This window comes from Ictidomys tridecemlineatus, chromosome 10 (genome assembly GCF_052094955.1).
Source record: "Ictidomys tridecemlineatus isolate mIctTri1 chromosome 10, mIctTri1.hap1, whole genome shotgun sequence".
Taxonomy (NCBI): Eukaryota; Metazoa; Chordata; class Mammalia; order Rodentia; family Sciuridae; genus Ictidomys; species Ictidomys tridecemlineatus.
Genome location: NC_135486.1, coordinates 118542964 through 118567124, shown reverse-complemented (window position 1 = coordinate 118567124; position 24161 = coordinate 118542964). Strand labels below are relative to the sequence as shown.

At 54.1% G+C, this 24161-nt stretch overlaps 1 protein-coding gene and 2 long non-coding RNA genes across 9 annotated transcripts in view; all 3 read right to left on the bottom strand.

Moving 5' to 3' along the window:
* Positions 1 to 697: 697 nt before the first annotated feature.
* LOC144367473 (uncharacterized) lies at positions 698 to 3075 on the bottom strand. The gene is made up of 2 exons (XR_013426889.1): positions 2823 to 3075; positions 698 to 2689 (listed from the first exon to the last, which is right to left on the bottom strand). It is a non-coding gene; the product is annotated as an uncharacterized LOC144367473 (long non-coding RNA).
* A 2874-nt stretch (positions 3076 to 5949) lies between these two features.
* On the bottom strand, positions 5950 to 10113 carry LOC144367472 (uncharacterized). Of its 2 annotated transcripts, XR_013426888.1 has the most exons (3): positions 8583 to 9987; positions 7091 to 7310; positions 5950 to 6453 (listed from the first exon to the last, which is right to left on the bottom strand). It is a non-coding gene; the product is annotated as an uncharacterized LOC144367472 (long non-coding RNA). The 2 variants fall into 2 exon arrangements; XR_013426887.1 differs by having other exon boundaries at positions 5950 to 7310; positions 8583 to 10113.
* Positions 10114 to 16522: 6409 nt separating this feature from the next.
* Gtf2ird1 (GTF2I repeat domain containing 1) overlaps positions 16523 to 24161 on the bottom strand; it is a 78690-nt gene continuing 71051 nt past the window's right edge. For all 6 annotated transcript variants that reach the window (XM_078023924.1, XM_078023926.1, XM_078023925.1 and 3 more), the window contains 5 exons: positions 20901 to 20978; positions 20521 to 20713; positions 19463 to 19500; positions 17687 to 17823; positions 16523 to 16631 (listed from right to left, as the gene is read on the bottom strand). In XM_078023924.1, the coding sequence (XP_077880050.1) occupies positions 16563 to 16631; positions 17687 to 17823; positions 19463 to 19500; positions 20521 to 20713; positions 20901 to 20978 (515 nt within the window). In that variant the 3' untranslated portion in view covers positions 16523 to 16562. The remainder of the gene's footprint in view (positions 16632 to 17686; positions 17824 to 19462; positions 19501 to 20520; positions 20714 to 20900; positions 20979 to 24161) is intronic.

The window sequence follows — 24161 nt, the reverse complement described above, 5'->3', positions numbered from 1 at the left end:
TATTATTCTAACAGAAGGCCTACTGGGACCCATGGCCCACCCCTGTAATCCCAGTGACTCTGAGGCTGAGGCAGGAGGATCCCAAGTTCCAGGTCAGCCTCAGCAACTTAGTGAGACCCTGTCTCAAAAAGAAAGGCAGGGTGTGTGTGTGCTGGGGATGTTGCTCTGTGGTCAGGCTCCCCTGGTTTAATCCCCAGCAGCAAAACAAACCAAATGCCTCCCCACCTTTTGGCCTTCCCACTGAGCATTCCTGAGCCTAGTCACCCTGCAGGAAGGAGAGAGATTGGGGGAGAGAGCAGGAGAACAAAGGAAACCAATAAAAAGTCAGAAAACCGGGGCTGGGGATGTGGCTCAAGCGGTAGCGCGCTCGCCTGCCATGCGTGCCACCCGGGTTCGATCCTCAATACCACATACCAACAAAGATGTTGTGTCCGCCGAGAACTAAAAAATAAATATTAAAAAAAAATTCTCTCTCTCTCTCTCCTCTCTCACTCTCTCTTTAAAAAAAAAAAAAAAAAAAAAGTCAGAAAACCCTGGTTTTCCTTCTCCTTCTCCGGATACCAGGATATCAGCCATGGCCCCCTTCTCCCTCCCAGGACAAGTCTATGTTACCCCTTTTAAAATAAACCCTGCTTAATATGCTTAAAAAACAAACAAAGAAAAACAAAATCCCGCCAAAGACCTCAGTGAGGCTAACTCCATAAAGAAGAGAACTTTATTTAGCACACACTTCTGGAGGTTCAAGGGCAGGGCAAGGGCATTCTTGGTTATAGAGATGTCCTCCTTGCTGGCAGTGTCCCAAGGTGGCAGGGAGCATCACAAGACAGAGACAGGAACCACACCACCGTGCCACCCGTGGGTCCGGTCTCTGCAAAGCCACCAGGATCCAAGCCTGGGGCTGAACCCCAAAGACCTCCACTAAACCTAACTACTCCCAAAGGCCTCACCTCTAAACACACCCCGGCGGTCAGACCTCCTCCCTCTCAACTCCAGGTCAGACCTCCCCCCTCTCCATCCATTAACATATGACTTAGGGGTCAGATTCCTGCTTGAGTCCAGGGGGAGGAGGTGGGAGGGGGTGTCACTCAAATGCGGACCCCAGCAGCTGCGGGGGAAATTCCTTGACATGCTATTCCCATCTGAAGATGCCGTACTAATGAATGCCTTTGACCTAAAACCTACTGATGTTTTCATTAATAAGCCCCACTGCAACAAATAAATTAGTAAAAAAAAAGAAAAAAATAAAAAACAATAATAAAACCAATGGGGTGTATCTCTGTGGTAGAACACTTGCCCAGCAAGCCTTGTTCTATCCCTGGCACTGCTAAAAAAAAAACAGTGTGTGTATGTGTGTGTGTGTGTGTGTGTGTGTGTGTGTGTAAATTCTGGGTTGAAGCATCATTTAGGGGAAGAGACATGAAAGAGAAAGGAGGAGGAAGAGATGTACTTGACCAGTCGTCTGGAGGAGCCTTCAGTTATTTGGACGTGAATTTCAGGAGTATCCTTATAATTATATTAAATTAAAGATCTCACAAATTATGGGTCACAGTTAACCACTTGCCCTGTGGGGCACTTGTACAAAGATGCAGTTAAACTGGGTGGGGTGGTGACACATGCCCATAGAGTCCCAGTGACTTAGGAGGTGGCGGAGGCAGGAGGATCTCAAGTTCAAAGCCAGCCTCAGCAATTCAGGGAGGGCCTAAGCAAGTTAGCAAGACCTTATCTCCAAAAAATAAATAAATAAATAAAAATATAAAAAGGGCTGAGGTTGTGGCTCAGGGGTAGCCCCCCACCCCGGGGGGTTCAACCCCTGGTACCCCAAACTAAAAACAAATAAAATAAAATAAACAACAACAAAGATGAAGTAAAAATGGTGTCCTAGGACCAGAGTGACAGCTCATTTCACTCCACCAGGCCCTGCGGCCTCCCACCCTGGGGAACCCTTAGGTCGAATTGGAAGTTGGTGTTTAGCAGACCAAAGCCAAAGCTTTGGTTTCTCGGCTGGCAGTGTCCCCAGCTAGAACTCCACGTGACCACCCAGGGACCCGCAGAGTCCCTTCAAGGGCGGTCAGAGGGCTGAGCCAGTGGCTGCTTCCAGTTCACGCCCCCACCCCAGAGCGACGGCCCCAGGTGGGGGGAGAGCTCCCTGGGGACTCTGAGCTGAGGTCCTGGAGCTGGTGCAGAAGAGGAGAAAGACCCACTTCCACTTCCTTTGTCTCTCTGGTGGGAAAGGCAGGCGAAGGTGGAAAAAAGATTGATGGGATTGAAACTGCGGATGCCTCACTGCAGAGCACAAAGGGGCTTCAGGCTAGAAACGGTGGTGTCCCCGTTACCCTGGCTCCTCCTCGGGAGGCTGAGGCCGGAGGATCAGAGTGGGAGACCAGCCTGGCAGATTCAGCAAGACCCTGCTCAAAAACAAAAAGAAAAAGAAAGTTTTTCCAAGAGTCTCCCTGGCGGTTGAGCGGGTGTGGATGTCACTGTGGTTATTGTTGAAAACAGAGGCCGAGAGAGAGATCAGGTGAGGGGCCCCCCCGCAGGCGGGGACCCAGGCTCCCTCTGGCCTCATCCATGCAGCCCTTTGTTCCCAGACACTAAACAGTTCCGTTCTGGAAGTGCCCATCCAGCTGCCCTGGGTCCTCTGTGCAATCCAGCTAGTTCCGTGACTTCCTCATTCTTCCCCTTCCTCACTCTGTAAATGGAGATCGGGGCAATTCTTGAGAAAATGGAATTTAACCGGGCAGCCCAGTCTGGGAGAGGAGAAGGAGGGACGAGCCCGGTCGGTGCTGGAGCATGAAACGCTTCCAGATGCCAAAATCACTTACCGCTGGCTCCATTTTGCTGGCAGCGCTAAAATTAAACACTGCTTTCCAGTAGCTGCGGTGGGAATTGGATTTTGCATCTTTTTATTAGATCCTTTGGAAATGACCTTGAAAGGTAGGAGAAGCTCAGTGGTAGAAAATAATATTGTCAAGAGAACAGTGACTCTTGAAAAGAGTTTCAACATTTTTAAATCGTGGGTTTTAAAGTCAGGCAAAGTTCAAGTGTCTGAACAAGGCCTCTTCAGTAGCCAAAAAAAAAAAAAAAAAAATTAAATTTAAAGCAAGATCTTTTCCACAACTACTTGAAGAACTGCTGCCACCTCATGGAAAATTCCTATAAATTTCCAGCTTAGGCAAGAATCCATGTTTGCATTTTTTTTCTGGGTCTTTCTCTCATTCCTGCCACCCTGTTATGTGCCCTTGGACCTGGGAATCTCTGGCCTACAAATTGCAGTTTTATATGATTGTAGGCCAGTTTGAAAATGTTAAGAAAACCAGAACAATGGGTTTAGAAATCAAGAGATGAGCCAGGCGTCATCCCAACAGCTCTGGAGGCTGAGGCAGGAGGATCTCAAGTTCAAAGCCAGCCTCAGCAAAAGGGAAGTGCTAAGCAACTCAGTGAGACCCTGTCTCTAAATAAAATACAAAACAGGGCTGGAATGTAGCTCAGAGGTCCAGTGCCCCTGAGTTCAATCCCCAGTACCCCCCCAAAAAAATTAAAGAATATTTAAATAACATATGAACATAAAAACCCCAGAGCCCTACTCTAGGTGCTGGATTCCGGAGGACCGGTTACTGTCTTGGGCAAGTCACTGGTTCTGCTCTGGGCTGCAGACTCGCCCTTGTCCATGCTGCCCACCTGAGGGTGACTGAGCCTGCACTCCCTACATCTGGGACATGTGGACATGTTGGGGCTGGACTGGACCCGCGGAGGTAGGACAGCCAAGGGCCATGGCTCAGACACCTACACATTCATCCAAGATCATGACTGTGACAATATTTATGTGGCAAATAAGTTTTCAGATGTCTCCTTCATGAATGAGCCCTGCTGTGTGTTTCGCCAGAAAAGTGGAGATGAACAAGCCCTGTCTTCCCCTCAAGAAGCCAGTCTGTCAGGGTGACTGGGCATGGACAGTTACAAATCAGAAAGAGGTCGCAGGCATTCATGCCCCCTCTGGGCCTGGTACTGTTCTACATGCTTGATAAATATAAACTCATTTAATGTTCACAATGCCCCTTTGAGGTGATACTATTTGCCTTAGTCCATTTTCAGTTGCTATAGCAGAATACCCTGAGACTGGATGGTTTATAAAGAATAGAGGTTGATCTTGGCTCAGGGTTCTGGAGGTTGGAAAGTTCAAGAGAATGGCACTAGTACCTGCTTAGCTTCTGGTGAGCTTTGTGGTGCTTCAACTAATGGTGGAAAGTGGAAGGGAAATTTGCAGAAGAAAGAAGATAAAGGGAAAAACCCATTTAAAAAAAAATTATTAGTTGTTGATGAACCTTTATTTATTTACATGTGGTGCTAAGAATCGAATTCAGAGCCTCACACATGCTAAGCAAGCGCCCTACCAATGAGCTACAACCCCAGCCCTGTGAACAACCTATTTTATAACAACCCACTCTTGTGTTTGTTTGTTTGCTTGTTTTTTTGTGGTGCTGAGAATCAAACCCAGTGCCTCACATGTGCCAGGCAAGTGCTCTACCACTGAGCTACAGCTCCAGGTCCTCTTCAATTTTTAATCCACACATGGTGAGTGTATACATTTATGGTTTCCAGTGCAATATTTTTTTTTAAAGAGAATTTCCAACATTTTTTATTTTTATTTTTTAGTTCTCGGCGGACACAACATCTTTGTTGGTATGTGGTGCTGAGGATCGAACCCGGGCCGCACGCATGCCAGGCGAGCACGCTACCGCTTGAGCCACATCCCCAGCCCTCCAGTGCAATATTTCCAAACATTTATGTTTGGAATGATCAGATCAGGATACTTGGTGAACCAATTGCCTTAAACACGTATCTCATTTCTTTGTGTTGGGCACATCCTCTCTGCTAGCTTTCTTTTTTTTTTGTACTAGGGATTGAACTCAGGGGCACTTGACCACTGAGCCACACCCCAGCCCTATTTTGTATTTTATTTAGAGACAGAGTCTCACTGAGTTGCTTAGCACTTTACCATTGCTGAGGCTGGCTTTGAACTCCTGATCCTCCTGCCTCAGCCTCCGGAGCTAGTGGAATGACAGGCGTGTGCCATGGCACCTGGCTTCTACTAGCTATTTTGAAAAGCGCAATTAATTCTTGTCAATCATACTTATTCCACTGTTCTCTGATGCATTAGAGATTATTCCTCCTACCAGGCAAAGTGGTGCACACCTATAATCCCAGCGATTCAGGAGGCTGAAGCAGGAGGATGGCAAGTTCAAGTCCAGCCTCAGCAAAATAAAAACGGCTGGGGATGTGGCTCAGTAGCAAAGCACCCCTGGGTTCAATCCCTGGTACAAAAATAAATAACTAAATAATTAAAAGAGGGGCAGCGTGTGCTAGTGCAATGGCAGCAGTTGGCACCACCTAACCCTGAACTGTCATCCGAGAACAATGGGCCTCATTTCTTATTTAAGGCGCTGCTTGTAGGCGCTGAATGCAATCCTGCCTCAGTAACCTATGCTGGGTGGTTTTAATTTAAAGGAACAGAGGGCAAAAAATTGACATGTGTGCACGTTTGTGATTAGTTTCAGGAGCATGAAGGTGCTGAAGAGCACAGATCGTCCCAGGAACAGTGACAATTCACACCAAGGGTGAAGGCTGCGGGCCGCAGAATATGAAGTTCGCGGGCTGGGGATGTGGCTCAAGCGGTAGCGCGCTCGCCTGGCATGCGTGCGGCCCGGGTTCGATCCTCAGCACCACATACCAACAAAGATGTTGTGTCCGCCGAGAACTAATAAATAAATATTAAAAAATTCTCTCTCTCTCTCTCCTCTCTCACTCTCTCTTAAAAAAAAAAAAAAATGCCTGTCCTGAAGGAAGACCCCCCCTATTTAAAAAAAAAAAAAAAAAAAAAGAATATGAAGTTCGCATTTATGTGGTTCATATTGTGGGATCAAACATCTACCAGTAGTGGTAAAAATACAATAAGGTCTAAAAGCTTTATTAAAGGGCTGGGGTTGTGGCTCAGCGGTAGAGTGCTGGACTGGCATGTGCGAGGACCTGGGTTTGATCCTCAGAACCACATAAAAATAAATAAAATAAAGATACTGTGTCCACCTGAAAAATAAATATTAAAAAAAAAAGATTTATTAAAAAGCCAGGTGTAGCCGGGTGCAATGGCACACACCTATATTCCCAGTGGCTCAAGGAGGCTGAGGCAGGAGGACCGGGAGTTCAAAGTCAGCCTCAGCAATTTGGCAAGGCTCTAAGCAACTCAGTGAGGCCCTGTCTCTAAATAAAATCCAAAATAGGGCTGGGGATGTGGCTCAGGGGTCGAGTGCCCCTGAGTTCAATCTCTGGTACACCCCCCCGCCCCCCCCCCAAAAAAAAAGCCAGGTATGAGTGTACACACCTGTAACCCTGGGTACTCAGGAAGTTGAGTCAGGAGGGTTGCAAGTTCAAAGCCAGCCTGGGCAACTTAGCGAGATCCTGTCTCAAAATAAAGAATAAAAAGGGCTGGGGATGTGGCCCAGTTGGAGAGGGGCCCTGGTTTCAGTCCTCAATACTGGAGAGAGAGAGAGGGAGAGAGAGAGAGAGAGAGAGGGAGAGGAGAGGAGGCTGGGACTTTGCTCTGTGTTAGATCACCTTCCCAGCATGTGTAAGGCCCCGGGATCAGGCTGTCCTGGCTCGGGGTGTGACACGGGGAGTCTCAGGGAACCAGGCCTGGGAGGCAGAGGAGAGGACAGGCAGAGGTGGCCTCCGGTTCTGCAGTGAGAGTCGCTCTGTGCACAGTGTGTGGAGGGTCTGGCCCCAGCCTGCCAGCCCAGCTCAACAGGGAGAGCCTCTGCTGGGGACACGAGACCCAGAGGGGCCCTGCAGCCTAGCAGGGGAGGGAGGTGGTCAGGGCCAGGGGAGGTACGGCAGGCCGTGGTCCTGGGGCCTAGGCCAGTCAGCCAGAGGAAGGACAGCAGTGGTAGGTAGCACTGGTCCCCATTCAAGGGTAGGTCCCAGGCCCCCTGCTCTGGGGCTGGACCACCACACAGGGAGCTGCACACAAGGGGGGCCCTGTGGCTGGCACCAAGAGGCAGCCCACTGGGCTCAGGACCAGGGCTCCCTAGGGGCCCACCTGGCTCCAGCAGGCCCTGCTCAGCGGAGGGTGGGGGCCCTCTGCAGGCACCCTGGGGGTGGCATGGGGCGGCAATGCCTGCCAGGCCCCTCTGTTCCTGCTTCCTGTGGCGCTGGCGCTCCGGTCGGTCTTCTCTGCTGTCTGGGTGGCTTCCTCAAGCAAGGCTCTTCTCACGCAGGTGCCTGGATCATTTCTGCTTTTGCAGAACTTGGCTGGGATCCTGCAGAGAAGTGGCCATTCAGCTTCACAGGGCCCCAGGGGCTGGGGGACTGGGGAGGGAGGCCACTGTTTCCCAGAATCCCCATCTGACTGCATTTTCCTCCTCCCCCTCCCTCCTTCCTGAATGAGGCCTTTTGAAAAAAATTTCTCTTTTTTATTGGCGCATGAAAGTGGGATTCATTATGTACACAGAACATAACTTTATCAATCTCATTTCTTAGTACCTCCAGGCCTCCCTTCCCCTGGCCTCCTTGTTCTACTCTACTGGGTACTGGGTCTTCCTTCTATTTTTATTGTTTAATTAATTAATTAATTAATTTAGGTACCAGAGATGGAACTCAGGGACACTCAACCACTGAGCCACATCCTCAGCCCCATTTTGTATTTTATTTAGAGACAGGGTCTCACTGCGTTGCTGAGCGCCTCACTAAATTGCTGAGGTTGGCTTTGAACTCATGATCCTCCTATCTCAGCCTCCCCAGCAGCTGGGATTACAGGCGGGTGCCACTGTGCCTGGCCGACTTCTTATTTTTTAGCAGCAAAGATTGAATCCAGGGCACTTAACCACTGAGCCACATCCCCAGACCTTTTTATTTTTCACTTCGAGACAGGGTCTTGCTAAGATGCTTAGGGCCTTGCTAAATTGCTGAGGTTGGCTTTGGAACTCTCTATCCTCCTCTGCCTCAGCCTCCTGAGCAGCTAGGATTACAGGCGTGCAATGTCTCACCCAGTTTATTTTTAAATAAATAAATAATAATTATATATAAAAGTGGGATCCGTGTGACATATTCCTACATGGATTTAGATAAATTTATTTCATTCCTCAGAATTTCTCAATGCAGTTTCTGTCCGGGGACAAATGGAACTGAGAAAAGTCATGGCCCTTAACTGGGCACAGTGACACCAGCCTGTAATCACAGCTGTAATCCCAGTGACTCAGGAGGCTGAAGCAGGAGGATTATAAATTTGAGGCCAGCCTGGGTAATCTAGTGAGACTCTGTTTTAAAATAAAAAATAGAAGGCCTAGGGAATAGCTGGGTGGTAGTGTTACCAAAAGCTTGGTCCTTGTCCCCGGTGTCAATCCAATAATGAGGACACAGTTTTGACAAAAAGGAAAAACAAGGTTTATTGCTTTGCTAGCAAAGGAGAAACACAGGGGACTGCTGTCCCAGAGGCTGGGATTCTGCCCATGAGCAGGAACAAGGGGGCTTTTAACGAGGTGATTCAAAGGCCACCTTCCACGTGTTCTAGGTCTGAGCTGTAATTCACTTACTAATTTAGGAGAGGGTCATTTCTGAGATCTTCTGGTGCTCAGGAAGGTGATCCTGTTTCCCCTGAGACTGGGGAGGACAGGGAGAGGAAGAGAAAGAAACAAGTCCATTTTTTAAAAAAGCCACAGTGGCTGGCGGGGCAGCAGGGGCTGGGTTCAAAACATCAGGTGGACCCCGTGCAGTGAGTGCCCTGGGCTCAGTCTGCAGGAAGGAGCACGGTGGTCCCTAAGGTAGGGCCGCACGAGCTTCAGATGAACAACACATTTTTTCTTCTTCTCTTTTTAGTCTAAATGGCGCTCCAAGGATGGCTTCCGCGGAAGGCCGGCTGGTGGTGGAGTGGCCCCCTTGGGGACGTGGCCTCTGTTCTCTGATGCAGAGTCTGGCCACGGGTCCACCAGGGCTCAGCTTTCCGAGCTTATCAGATTTCCCAGCAGGAGGAGCCAGGGGGAAGGAGACAAAGGAAAGGCACTAACCCCTCCGAGGGCCTGGGCGTGGCTGGGCCCCGAGGCTCCCCGGGAGGGGGACCGGGGGAGGGTCCCCAGGTGCAAAGCTGACTCGGCCGCCACTTCCGCGGTCTCGAGGCTGCGGCAGGACCTCCCCGGGGTCCCGGGTGCTGCCAGCTCTGTTCAGCACGTGGCACTGTTCCCAGCGCCCGCATTGGCCCTGGACAGGTCGCCACTGCCCCGCGGCCCCGGGTCCCTGCGCCGCCGCCCGCACCTGCCTCTCTCCGCGCCGCTGCGATCTGCGGGCCTGTCGGCAGGTGGCGCTGCCGCCCGGCCGCCCGCGGCGCTGTCCCTGTCCCCGACTCCGCGGAACCCTCGGCGGCAGGTTCCAAAATGGAGAAGGTGGACGCCGCGAGCAGAGGGCGTGGGGGGGCCCCAGGTCGCCCTGGAGCTGCCCGGTCGGGGCGAGTGGAGGCGAGCGGGGGGATCGGAAGCCCCCGACGGGCTCAGGAGGCTCGGAGCACCGGGGCGCCCGGAACCGGCCCAAGCGGGGTCGTCGCAGGGTGGGCGAGGGTGCCCCTGTGATCCTGAGGGCCAGGGCCACCGGGGTCGCCACCCCCCACCCTGCAGCTGGGCACGGACATTTTTTTTTTTTTTAATATTTATTTTTTAGTTCTCGGTGGACACAACATCTTTGTTGGTATGTGGTGCTGAGGATCGAACCCGGGCCGCACGCATGCCAGGCGAGCGCGCTACCGCTTGAGCCACATCCCTAGCCCCAAGGCACGGACATTTTTAATTGGAGTAAAATGTATATGACATCATGTTCCCTTTGAACTTTCTTCAAAGGGGGGGGTCCTGACCACTGAGCGACCCTCCCAGCCTTTTTAATTTTGAGACTGGGCCTTGCTAATTGCTGAGGCTGGCCTTGAACTTATGATCCTCCTGCCTCAGCCTCTCAGGTCACTGGGATTGCAGGTGGGTGTCACAGGCCTGGGCTAATTTTGCAGGGCACATGAACCCACTGTGTTAAGGGTCCCCAGAGCGCTGCGTGGGACCTGGACCTCTCTGGGTCTCTGTACAGGAGACACTTCAGTAGGAGCAGGAAGCAGGAACAGAACTTAGGCAAAGGGAAGGGCCTTCCCAGGCGGAGGCATGGAGGCCAGAGGGGTCTAGAACTTTCTGACCACAGTGGAGGCCAGAGTCTGAGGAATGCTGGGAGGTTCAGGAGGGCACTGTTGGGCCTCTTGGGGGCAGGCAAGGCCAGCAGAGCTGCACCAGGTGGGGACAGGCTGTCAGGACTGTCAGGACCCCAGTGGCAGGATGTCTTTCCCTGTCTTTCTCTCCTTTCATCCCTCCCTTTCTTCCTGTGGTGCTGTGGATGGAACCCAGATCCTGGGGCCAGCGCTAAGCTCTGTGCCTGTTTTCAAATGTTCTTTACTCCTCTCTTTCCATTATGTGAGGGGGAAATGTTGGTCCCCCAGCCCCAGGCTGCTGGTCCACCCCGTCACAGTGCCTGCTGCAGTGAGGAGGGTGCTCCCCGGGGCAGTGCTGGGTGGCCCCACTCTGAATCCTGGCTTGGTGCTGAACCTTAGTTCTATAAGCCAGGACACAAGCCCTGCCTTCCTGAACCTCAGACTCTTCATCTGTGAAATGAAGAAATACTGACTTAGCCTTGTTTTGAGAATTCGCAGAGCACAGAGGAGATCTTGCAGAATTGAGTGACAGTAGAGCTTTAGTAGATTTTTAGAATATTGTGGTCTTAGTTTTTACTTTTTCACTTTTGCAGGGCTGGGGTTCCAACCAGGGCCTCCTGCGTGCTGGACAAGCGATCTGCCCCTGAGCTGCTCCCAGGCCCTGAGGGAGCTCTCAGCTCTTTAAAGCCTCAGGCTGCAGTGATAGCTCTGGGCTCCCCAACATGCCTGAGGCCTCGGGTTTCACCTGCAGCTCCGCAGAAACAAAAGCAAGAACAAAACAACAGAAAAGAGATGTCTAATTTTTCTGCTTCTCAGGGAGACTGTGGTTTGTTCATTCATTTCTCTCACATTTAGTGAGTCCCTTTAAGTCCCCAGCTCTGTGGAAGGTGCTAGAAGATACTGGTGAATGGGATAGACCCAGTGCCTGCCATCATCAAGCCTGAAACAGAGTAAACCAGCAGAAAACAATGACATAGTTCTTACAACTGGTAGTAATAATGTGATTTTTAAAAATTCTTTTTTGGGCTAGGTTTGGTGCCGCACGCCTGTAATCCCAGCAGCTCTGGAGGCTGAGGTAGGAGGATGGAGAGTTCACAGCCAGCCTCAGCAAAAGTGAGGCACTAAGCAACTCAGTGAGACCCTGTCCCTAAATAAATACAAAATAGGGCTGGGGTTGTGGCTTAGTGGTTGAGTGTCCCTGAGTTCAATCCCTAGTACCCCTTCCCCACCAAAAAAATTCTTTTTTGGTACTGAGGATTGACCCCAGAGGTGCTTAACCACTGAGCCACATCCCCAGCCATTTGTATTTTGAAACAGGATCTCACTAAGTTGCTTAGGATCTTGCTAAATTGCTGAGACTGATTTTGAACTTTCAATCCTCCTATCTCAGCCTCCAGAGCTTCTGGAATTACAGGTGTGCACAATGCATTCAGCGATAATGTGATTTTTTTTTGTGGGGGGGCGGGGGGGAGGTACTGGGGATTGAACTCAGGGGCCCTCGACCACTAAGCCACATCCCCAGCCCTATTTTGTATTTTATTTAGGGACAGGGTCTCACTGAGTTGCTTAGTGTCTCACTTTTTGCTGAGGCTGGCTTTGAACTCATGATTGTTCTGCCTCAGCCTCCCGAACTGCTGGTATTACCGGTGTGCGCCACCGCACTTGGCAATGGGATTGTGAAAAAGGAGTTGAAATCTAAAAATCATGAAGAGGGGGCTGGGGATGTGGCTCAGTGGTAGAGCACTCGCCAGACTGTATGAGACCTCAGAACTGAAAAAGCAAATTCTGAGGTGGGAGATACCTTTTTAGATCGGGGTCTACAAAGGCATCTATCTTTGAGGAGCGGAGACCAGTGAAGGGTAAAACTGGAAGGAGCTACAAGCAGAACTGGACAGGTGCAGAGGGGTGGAGACAATGAGAAAAGGGTCCTCAACCTCCTGGGACAGATGGGTTTGCAGAGATATCCCTGAAGATGAGACCAGAGCCGGGAAGATGGCCCACCCCTGTGATCCTAGTGATTCAGGAGGCTGAAGCAGGAGGATTGCAAGTTCAAGGCCAGCCTCAGCTTCTTAGTGAGGCCCTAAGCAACTTGGCAAGACCCTGTCTCAAAAAATAAAAAGGACTGAAGATGTGGCTCAGTGGTAAAGTGCCCCTGGGTTCAATCCCCAGTAGAAAAAAGAAAGAAAGAAAGAATCAGAGAATCCTATGATGGGGACCAAATCACAGAGATTCAGAGTCCTTCACCAGCTTTTTTTTTTTTTCTGGGGGTGCTGGGGTTTGAACCTAGGGCTTTGTGCATGCCAGGCAGGCCCTCTACCAAATGAGCTATATTCCACACCCCAGGTTTTTTTTTTTTTTTTTTTTTTTTTTAGTTTACCTTTGGTACTGGAGATTGACCCCTGCGATTGACCCACTGACTTTGATTCCTGCAGGTCTCTTGCCTCCAAGATTCAGTGTCCCCACTGAAAAATTATGCGTATTATTTTCCTAAGCAACATTCTGCTTTCAAGGAGCTACTACATGAATGATTTAGAAGAGGGACTCCCTGGGGTTGGGGATGTGGCTCAAGTGGTGGCATGCGTGGGGCGCTGGGTTCGATCCTCAGCACCACATAAAAACAAAATAAAGATGTTGTGTCCACCGAAAACTAAAAAATAAATATTAAAAAATTCTCTCCTAAAAAAAAAAAAAAAAAAAAGAGGGACTCCCCTTCTCCACCTGAGACCTGCCCCCTAGCCCTACCATGAATTGGCTTTTGGAGGGGAGAAGGGAGTACTGGGGATTGAACCTGGGAGCACTCAACCACCGAGCTACATCCCCAGCCCTTTTAATATTTTTATTTAGAGACAGGATCTTGCTGAGTTGCTTAGGTCCCCGCTAAATTGCTGAAGCTGGCCTTGAACCCTTGGTATTCCTGCCTCAGCCTCCTGAGCCACTGGGATTCCAGGTGTGTGCCCCTCACCCAGCACCATTACTAAAGCTTTAATTCCTTAAAGGATGAGACCTGGCAGGGTTGTTGGGAAGCTCACCTTCCTGGCTGAGCCCCCAGGGAGCCACCTGGGCCGGGAGGGAAGTGCCTGGGGGAGGGGGTGAGGCTGAGCCCAGATCCCCTTCTTCCCTCCCCCGCCTCCGTCTTTTGTCTCTGGGCTGATGATTGCTTTATTACTGTTTTCAGTCTGATATAATTCCAGCATTTTCTATAATCTTGATCTTTTCATTGATACCAGATTTTTATACAAAGAATCTGTATATAAAATGATTGCGCGCCCCGCAGACTGCGTCCCGGCAATTAGGCCGTTGCAGATGCAGCTCGTCTATTACTTTTGAAAGTGTTTTGTGGGTTTTCTTTTTTGTCGGGGGGAATGTGTTTACAAATCCAATAACAATCCTCATTCAGAGTTGCAAAACACGGAGCCATTTTGAGCGGCGACAGATGGCGGTAAATGAAGTTTAATTAAAGACTGAGAGCTCGGAATCAAGTCCCTGCGAAGAGCCCGGTGCGGGGCGCGGGGGGCTGCAGCGGCAGCTGCGCGCGGGCCGGGGACCGGGCCGTGCCGCCCGGTGATGCCCGCGCCGCCTCGGCCGGGTCCACCTCCCATCGCGCAGGGCCTGGGACTGGGAAGGCCCCGCAGGTGGCCTTGGTGGGCGGGGAGGGTGGTCTCTCGTCCCTGGATCGCGCGCTGCTGGCCGCCCCGACCCGCTTCATCGCCCGCGCCTGCCCGGGGGGCGCGACCCAGAGCCCAGCTGGGGCCGCACTCCGCGGAGGCCCGCCAGGAGCCGCTTCCGGCGCAGGCTGCAAAGCTGAGCGCGCCGGGTTGGGCGGGTGGTGTAGACGGCCCAGCGGCGCCAGCGGTGGCGGGGGCGCCAAGTGGCCGCCAGGGCTCCAGCCTGGGGTGGCGCGAGAGACTGGGAGGGACCGCCCGGGAAGGGGAGGCCCCGGCGGCTCGTCTTTGTCCCTGGCGGTGCCGGGAAGCCGCCGCAGTGGGTTTGGTTTCTTGAATCCGGAGTCCCGGGGACTGTCGCAGGGGAGGGGCGGAGGCCAGGTGGTTGCGCCAGCCAGTCTGCGGGGTTTCACAGGCAAGGGGAGTGCGGCCCCTGAGGGAGGCCACCAGGATCCTGGAGAGGAAAGGAGGCCAGGCCGTGGGCAGGAGTGGAGGTCCGTGGCTCCTCCGGCCCGCCTGGAGAGGAGGAGGCCTGCTGGCAGCTGACTGGCTGGGGTGGCACCAGCAGAGAGGGACAGTCTGGCCAGGCTGGGCCCCGGGCGGTGTTTCAAGTCTTTCCAGGAGGAATCCCAGGCTGGAAGCTGGGCCCAGGAGACCCACAGGGTGGCAGGGGCGCCTGGGCCAACTTGAGCCGAGGGCCACTCCGCCCACTGTTAGAGCTAGACCTCAGGGTCACCTTGAGCCCTGCTCTCCAGTCGCCCCACCCCACACCTCCCTAAAGGCTGCTGATCCCCCCCCCCTTGAGTATCTCCCAGTGAGGACCAGTGTGGGGCCTCCCAGTGCCCTTCCCCTCACACCCCACCTCTGTTGCTTTCTCCAGACACAACACACTCCTAAAGAGCAGCCCCCCCCGCCCCCCCCCTCACTCTCATTTTCTCTCTGGAAGTCGCCTTGCACAGGCACACTGGGGCTACAGGGAGAGGGCCTGCAGTGCACTGCCCAGGAGATACCCAGTTCAGCAGGTGCAGGCGACCCTAGTCCCCACCCAGCCCTTCATGCCACCTCCAGGCACAGCCTCTTGCTCCTGCAGACCCTCCTTATTCCTGGACAGTGCAGATGTCCCCACCTGTGCACTGGGCTTCCTCCCAAGCCTCAGCTTGAAGTGTCCTGACTTCGCTCAAGGTGAAGTCACCCTGCTTTGTGCCCCAGGGCCCTCTGCCCCAGGGCCTGTCCTTTCCACCTGTGATGGGAGTGGAGGATCCTGTGCTACAGGCTCTGTGACCCCTCTTCCTGTCCCCAGTCCTGTCCTCTCCCTAATTTTTCATCTGCTACCAAAATGCTGTGAGAGGCAGCTGAGAACCTAGAGATCTCCTAGTGGGGCTGGGGATGAAGCGCAGTTGGTGGAGCACCTGCCTCAGGCACAAGGCCCTGGGCTTAATCCCCAGCACCCCCCCCCCAAAAAAATAAAGATTCCCGGGCTGGGGATGTGGCTCAAGAGGTAGCACGCTCGCCTGGCATGCGTGTGGCCCAGGTTCGATCCTCAGCACCACATACCAACAAAGATGTTGTGTCCGCCGAAAACTAAAAAACAAATATTAAAAATTCTCTCTCTCTCTCTCTCCTCTCTCTTTAAAAATAAATAAATAAATAAATAAATAAAAAATAAAGATTCCCCCCCACCTCAAAGCCTCGCCCAAGAGGTCTCCACCCAGCCAGGGTGACCCACTGGACGTGTACTTAACACAAGGATCATCTAATCAGCACCTTTCCCCCCTGAGCTTGTGCTCCACCTGAGCCACTTCCCCAGCACCTTCCCCACCCCCCACAGGGTTTTTTTTTTTTTTTTTTTTTGTACCAGGGGTTGAACTCAGGGGCACTCAACCACTGAGCCACCTCCCCAGCTCTATTTTGTATTTTAGAGACAGGGTCTCACTGAGTTGCTTAGTGCTTCGCTTTTTGCTGAGGCTGGCTTTGAACTTGCCATCCTCCTGTCTCAGCCTCCAGAGCTGCTGGGACTGTGCCCCACCACACCAGGCCTCCCGAGACAGGGTCTTGCTGTGTCATCCAGGCTGGCCTTGAACCTCTGAGTAGCTGGGATTATGGGCTCATGCCTCGACACCCAGACTTCACCTAGATCCTGGGCCCAGGGGGTCCCTGCTGTCACTCCTGCCTGTGCTAGCTCAGCCCCAAGCAGGAAGGATGAGGGACCCCCCCAGGTCCCAGCTCACAGGTAGGCTGTAGGGTGGGGAGGTGTTTTCATGTAACTGGCAGAAGACCCAAGACTTGTGGCTCAGGCCACTGCCTGGTGGACGCCTGTCGGTGGCTCTTCTGTCTCCTGTGGCTTCTTGTCCTCAGGTCCCATTCCCCTGGTGGCAAAGAAATGAATGACGTCTGTCCCCAGACAGTGGGGCCTGGGCAGGCCACCTGAACTGGGCCTCCTCTGCCTGTCCCCAGTGGCAGTCACAGTTCCAGAAGAGAACACACACAGTGAAGAGCAAAGCCAACTTTTTTTTTTTTTTTTTTTTTTTTTTACTTATTTAAAAAGGCCTTCGCGGCAGGAATATAGTGTAAAAATCATTGGAAAAACTAAAAGGCATCGATACATATCCGAATATACACTTTGTACATAAATTACATTTCCTTTAGTCTTTCTGAGTGAGGTCCTGGGTCAGCTCTGAGGTCTAGTAATTAAGAGGTCCCGGGAGCTGCGTGTTGAGGCCGGCATAGTCCACCATGTACATTGGCCATTGCTAGAGAGAGGGGACAAATGTACCGGGTTAGGACTCCAGGTGACACAGAGAGGACACCAGACGCTGAGCTCTGCTCCGTCAAGGGCTTGCTCCATCAAGGGCTTCCTACGCCCGATTTATTTTGGGGCCATTGAAGCCCAGAGAGGTGATGTGACTTCTCCAAGGTCACACAGTTCAGCAGTAGCTGAGAAGGATGGGCTGGGGACCTGTGACTTCCCACCTGTGTCCCAGAGACTCCTTGTGTGGACAGTCAGGGGCATGGTGGCAGGGGGCTGAGGAAGCTCTCCTGTCCCTGAGCTGTGTGTGGAGGTGGGAATCCTCTATGAGCATCCGGACACTCAGGCAGGGACAAGGTCAAATTCTGGACTTTGGGGGCTCCAGTGAAGGGTTGGGGGAGACAGTGTGGTCATGGAACCAAGAAGTCCTAAGGTCATTTTCAAATGTGCTCAAATATCCCCCCATTAGGACTCAAGATTTATTTTTTTTCCCCTGGAACTGGAGATTGAACCCAGGGTGCTCCACCCCTGAGCTGCATCCCAGCCCTTTTTTGATTTTGTGTTTTGAGGGTCTTGCCAAGTTGCAGAGGCTGGCCTCAAACTTGTGATCCTCCTGCCTCAGTCTCCTGAGTCTCTGGGACTACAGGCCTGCGCCACCGTGCCTGGCTGGACTCAGGGTTCCTAAACCAGGTGTGTCCCTAATGGGGTTTTCCCTTGGACAGGAGAGAGGGATGCGCGTAACACAGTGGCACGGGTGGAATTCTGGAGCTGGGCTCTCCATCCAGCATGGGTTGGTCCACCCTTGAATCCTGCTGTCTTCTTCTATACAGCGGGGTGACACCCCCACCTCGAGGAGCCCGCTGAGGCTCGGACAGACCCCGGGTCCTGTCTGGGAGCACCGGCAGGAGGGGCTATCTCATTGAGGGCGGCTGGAGGGCCTGCTCAGAGCCCAGAGCCTCCCCGAGCCCCCACCCCACCTCCTGGAGCAGGCAGCCCCGCCCGAGCGAGGGGCAGAGGCCAGAGAGAAGCTTGGCGGAGTCCAGGTCTGTGCAACTTTACCACGAGTGAGATCTGGTTGGTGGGGGCCACAGACTCCGGGTTGGAGGACGAGGAGGAGGAGGAGGATGAGGAGGAGGAGACGGAGTTGCCTTCGGAGACCCGCTTTCTCTTGCGCTTGGGGACGTTGCTGTCTTTGGCTGGGGGGAGAAAGGCTGCTGAGGGGGGATGGTGTGGGGAAGGGGGCTTCTCTCAGCCTGGGAGCTCCCTGCAGGAGGCCGGGCTTTCAGGGTCAGGGTCAGCACTGCAGACATCAGCCCGCCCGGTGGTCAAGACTGTCCTCCTCTGCAGACCCACCCAGGGCCACTTGCTCCCGCTCTGGCTCCGGCTCCCACCACCTGCCTGCCTGGCTCACCCTGCATTGGCGGCTTCCAGGTCGACTCCCCAGAGGCTCAGTGTGGGCCTTGCTCCCCCCTCCTGCTCCTCAGAATGCCCAGCTCCTTTCCTGGGGCCAGTACCTGTCCTGCCCGCAGCCTTGGGAGTGCGGTATGAATAGGTCTTGCAGGCAGCTGGGCCTGTTGGCACATGCCTAGAGTCCCAGCTTTTCGGGAGGCTGAGGCAGGGGGATTTCTTGAGCCCAGGAGTTCAGGGCCAGTCTGCATCTTTCTGCGAGACCCATGAGATACTGCACAAAGCTCTCCCCCACTGCCTGTTTTTTTTTTTGTGTGTGTGTGTATTTTTGGGGACTGAACCCAGGGCACTCTCTCCCACTGAGCCACATCCCATCTTTTTTATTTTTATTTTTTTTGGTACCAGGGATTGAATTCAGGGGCACTTGACCTCTGAGCCCTATCCCCAGCCCTTTTCTGTATTTTATTAGACAAGGTCTCAATGAGTTGCTTAGTGCCTTGTTAAGTTGCTGAGGCTGGCTTTGAACTCATGATCCTCTTGCCTCAGCCTCCTGAGCAGCTGTGATCACAGGAGTGCGCCACGGTGCCTGGCTTGTGCACGGCTCTTGGCACAGTGTCTGGCACCCAGCCAATGCTCAGAGACTGGGAACAGGTCCTAATTGTGTGACTACTGAGCTGAAAGCTCCTCTGCACAACAGGTGCACCCCAGTAGAAAGAAACTCTGGGGCACAGAAGCCTAATGTATCAACTTCTCTGAGCCAAAATGGGGGAAAACAGGATGTGAGACTTAGAGATTGTGTGCACACAAGGCTAGCACACAGTAGGACTCTAGGTATTTCGATGCTGCTAGGTAAGTGGATATGCACGTACGAGACTCACAGCAGAGCTTTGTACCTGTGTGCTACTGGAGTCTTTTATCTTCCTTTCTTTTATTGCCAGGCTAAGGACTGAGGCTGGCCTTGTGCTGTGGGACAGAACTGTACCCCTGAGCACGGTCCTGTGTGCTACAGAATTCGCGTTTTGGGCTTAACCGCGTGGGAACCTAAGGCTGCACAGGGGCTGGAACCCAAGTGCTCTTAATCACTGAGCCGCGTCCTCAGACTTTTTATGTTTTGAGACAGGACTGGCTGAACCGCTGAGGACGGCTTTGAATTTGTGATCCTCCTGACTCGGCCTCCGGATACAGTCACTGGGATTTCGGAGGTGGAAAAATGTCAGGTGCCACCGTGGGTCTCTCGGTGTAGTGGCACCGGTGGCCTAAAGAAACCTCCCCAGGCCACCATGCCCTCCTGTGGCACTGCCTCTGCCTGAGAGCAGCTCCCCTATCACGGCCTAGATACTGCCACCTGTGTCTGCTGGCAGACAACTAAGTTCTCTGGACTCTGGTCCCCCTGAGGCAGAAGGGTGGCCGCCTCAGCCTCCAACTCACCTGGCACCTTGGCATCATTGCAGAGTTCTGCAAAAGGCCTGGAAAAGAAAGGGATGAGGTGGGGTCAGAAATGAAGCTCCCCCTCCTCACCTCCTCCCTGAACATGAACTACAGCCTTGGGACATGAGATGCCTCTGCGGTCCTCACACTTGAGCTTGCTGGACTGTCATGTGCTGCCACAGGCCCAAGTGACCAGGGGCTGCAATCTCTAAAACCCTGAGCCAGCTGGGAGCACTGGTGCACGCCTGTCATCCCAGAGGTCTTGGGAGGCTGCGGCAGGAGGATCCCAAGTTCAAGGCCAACCTCAGCAACGTAGCAGGGCTGTGTCTCAAAATTATAAAAACAAGGGCTGGGGATGTGGCTCAAAGCGGTAGAGCGGTCGCCTGGCATGCGTGCGGCCCGGGTTCGATCCTCAGCACCACATACCAACAAAGATGTTGTGTCCGCCGAGAACTAAAAAATAAAAATTCTCTCTCTCTCTCTCTCTCTCCTCTCTCACTCTCTCTTTAAAAAAAAAAAAAAAAAAAAAAAAAAAATATAAAAACAACAATAGAAAACAGCTTTCATGTAGCTCAGCAGCAGAGCACCCCAACATTCAATCCTCAGTACCACAAAAACACCAAAACCCAACATGCTCACCCACAAAATGTACCACAGTGTTTGTTGCCCGTGCTAGGAAAACTGTAGGTCTCTATTTCCTTGTTCTAATTCTCAACCTGGCCACCTGTGCACGCAGGTAGATACCAACGTGCTGGGTATCTACCCCTGAGCCATGCCCCCAGCCCCTTACATTTTTTATTTTGAGACAGGGTCTAACTAAGTTTCTTAGGCCTTGCTAAGTTGCTGAGGCTGGCCTTGAACTTGCGATCCTTCTGCCTCAGCCTCTGAGGTCACTGGCATGACAGGTGTGTGCCACCGCACCTGGTGGCATGTACTGCTTTTAAATCTGAAAACTGTCAAATAAATGATTTTTGGCTTCTGGCCTTTTGATCAGGGACCCCCAACCCTGGCGGGGCTGGTCTCCACGAGTCCCCTCTCCCCTGGTGCCGGTCACTCACTGGAGCTGGTTGATGATGACCATGCGCACATGTTCCCGGGCCTTCAGGATCTTCTCCAGCCGGTGGATGTCATAGGTGTTGGGGTTCCGGAAAGGGATGTCATCGGGCAGGCCCGTGACCTCCACGGCGTCTGGGCTGTCTCGGATCAGCTTGTAAGGAACCAGCACCGGGCGGTTCAGGCCGAGGGCCTCCCCTGGAGGGTGAGGGGGACAGTGGTCCCTGGTTACACCTCTAGGGGGAGGGCTCAGCTGCCATCTCACCCCAGGAAGGTGTCACAGTCAATAAATCTGCGGGGCCAATGAGGGCAGCCCTGTCCGGGTGGGCTGTAGGGGGGTCCCAGGGCTGGCCCGCAGACCCGTGCGGCCGCAGGGGACACTGACCGTACTTCTCGTTGAAGAGCTCCTTCACCTGCTCCCGGAGGATCACCTTCTCCCCGAGCCTGTTGGCGTCGTCCTCATCTGCCGAGGAAGACAGGGCCTTGAGGGTCCCCACACGCCTCTCCTGCGAGGGGCCCCTGGCCTATGTCTCTGGGCTCCCCCACCCCCCACACTTCCCAAGCAGCACCCTCAGGTCAGAGGAGTCACAGCCTCTCCAGGGGCAACAGAGACCCTCAGGAGGTGACATAGGAAGGGAATTGGGGTGACCGTCCCTACTGCAGGTCTGAGGTGGCCCCCAGGACCATCAGGGTGGGTGGGGAGAGGCTGAAGGGCAACCATGACCTGGAGTGGCCCACGGGAGGTGCCCGATAGCCCAGCCTGGGCCAGCGCCTGGTGACACCTGCGAACGTCCTGGAGGAGATGGGCACGGGCAGCCCGGCCATCTTGCCCAGGCCTGAGTGGGAGCCGCCTCTGGGGTCTCCACAAGGTCCTTGCGCAGCCACTCCTGGCTGCCTGGACGTGCCCTTCCTGTGCTCCTTGGCCTAGAGGAGTCCCTGGTGTTGGGCCAGGGTCCTGGCCATGGGGACAGAGGGACAGGCGGGCCTCTGCAGGGAGACAACTCCTGCTCTGACCTTGGGGACTCAGTTCTGTTGAGGAGCTGACCCAGGCTGCGGGTCCCAGGCCGGGCTCCACCTGCCTGGAGGCCTGGTCTGTCCACATGCATTCCCCCATGGGGGGCTTCCCGCATGGTGCTGGGCATCTGCTTGGCCTGACCCCCCTTCCCAGAGTCCCCTCAGCGGCTGCTGAGTCCCCAACGCCTATTGTGTCAGTTGTTCCAGACAACCCCTCCCCATGTCCCCACCTCAGAGGACTATGTCCTCCTCAGATGCACCAAGACACCTGGCTCGGCACCCCAGGCCCCCCTCCCAATGGCTTTCAGGACCCTGATATGGTAAGAACCAGCCGACCCTTCCCCAGACCCAGGCAGGGACTAGATGGGCTCTGGGTGAAGGGCCTGTAGCAGAGCCTTTCCTCCTGTCCCCTGCCACCGAGGATCCCTGGGGTGGCAGACACGGCAGCACCCACACAGGACAGGGAAAGATGGCCGGGACTGCAAACCAATGTGTGCCAAGCCTGGTCACGGGCACCTTCATCACAGCCGAGGAAATGGACTCAGTGAGGTTGACTGGCCCAAGGTCACCCAGCTACAAAGTGACAGTGCCCGTCCATCTGCCTGACCTCGGCCCTGGTCTTTCCGCTCCCTCACAATCCTTGGGTCCCAGGAGTCTGCTTCCCTGTGGAGAGGCATGGTCTGTCGGGTGTCCTGTGACCCCTGCCCACCACCCACAGCTGAACCTCGAAAGGAAATGGGCGGGACCCCTAAGACAGGGCCCTCTGAGCTGAGGCCTCTGTGGTCACCAAGCAAGGACAGGGGTGGCTGCCTTGTGCACACAGGGTGCAGCAGACTTGACCTGGCCCTATGGCCCGAGGGCGGTGTGGACAGAGAGGCTGAGATGGAGACCTGAGCCGCACTGTCCTGGGCTGGACACCCAGCTGTGGAGGGCCAGGACTCAGTCAGAGCTGGCCCATGTCATTCCCCAGGGATATTTCTAGAGCGCTATTCAAGCTGGACAGGGTGCTGTCCCTGGGGACCTAGCAGGGGACGTGATGTGAGGTGACCCCAAAGCTCCTGTGTGAGACAGTGCAAGAAAGTTCAGAGGTGAGCCACTGGGTGGTGACATCCTTGGCCCCTCAGTGTGTTAAGCCTGTGGGGGATTAGCTGGGTGGTGACTGCAGATGGGGGTGTGGCCGGAGGAGCCCTGTCCCTCTGCTTCCTGATGCCATGTCCCCAGCTGCTCCCCTCTGCCACCCTCTTCTGCCACAGTGTTCCTTCTGACCTCGAGGCCAGTGCGCTGGGGCCAGTCCTGTGTGCGGATGGAGTATTCTGCCCAGCACCAGTGAATCTGATTGTACTTATTTGGAAGATATTTCAGTACCGGACATTCCCCTGCTTGTTCCCAAAGTGCTCAGAAATAAAGTCTTTTCTTTGTTCTTTAGCTTAGGGCAACTTCAATATCGGACACCGTGAGCCCCGAGTAAACTTTTCCTCCTCCAAAATTGTCCTCGTCAGGCCTTTTGGTCCCGGTGATGGAAAAGCTGACCCCCAACTGCCCAGCACCCAGACCTGCCCTTGCGTGCTGTGGGACACCTAGTTGCCTTAGGAGATGGCAGTCAAGTCTGCCAACTGCCACTCAGTGGCCGACAGGAGCAGGTGGCAGGGGCCTGACCCAGCTGGGGGGCAGAGATGGGTTCCCAGAGGTGACAGCCACCAGGGACCCGAGGAACTGGGCTGCAGCCTCACCACACGCTGAGACGCCTCACTGGGACTGTGGAAGCGGGTGTGAGGGACAAGAGACACCAGGAGCCCCGGGGTCCCGTGGGTGCTTGCTCAAGATTCCCCTGAGGAAACCTCCCCTGCTCCCTGGGGGGCCTGGCCCTGGGCTGGGATGAGCGCTCGCTTAGCACGCAGGGGCCCCCGCTGGCCGTGAACCTGGGAGCCTCCGGAGTCAGCCTCCCAAGGTGCTGGGATCACAGGCGGAGCCACTGAGCCCGGCAAGGTTTTTCTTAAGGGGTGAGTTTTGGAGTGAAATGGGGCAGGGAAGGCTGGAGCGGGGGAGGAGACCTTGCCTCTGGGAACTCGAGGCCACTCCTTGGGCAGTGCGGGCAAAGGAGGGAGCAGCTCTGGGAGGAACCCTGACCACAGATGGGCGCCCTCTCCAGCCCCGGGACCCGCCCTCCCTGCTGAACAGCGGGGAGGGCAACTTGGGGAAGGGAGGTGCCCAGCAGCGTGGCCTTTCCTGACGTGAACTGTGGCCACTGCCTGTGACGGAAGTGGTTTGCCCCCATGCCCTGGTCAGCCCACAAGAGGAGCCAAGATCCCTGCAGATCCAGATGGCCCAGCCAGTGGGTTGTGTGGCCGAGAGTGGCCCTTCCCCACAATCAGGCCCTTGCACACCCACTGTCTGGACTATGGCCATCACCAGGGAGCCCGGGGCTGTTGTGAGCAGCAGTAGCCAGGACTTGGGCAGGCTGTGCCTCTGGGTCTGCTCATGGGCAAGACAAACATCAGGGAACCCAGGACCTGCTGGGGATGCCGCAGGGTGGCCACAGCCCAAGGGCTTCCGAGACTCTGGCTGCCCATGTTCAAATCCTGCCTCTGTCCTCAGCTGTGACCCTGGGCAAGTCCCTCTCGCAGTCCTGTCT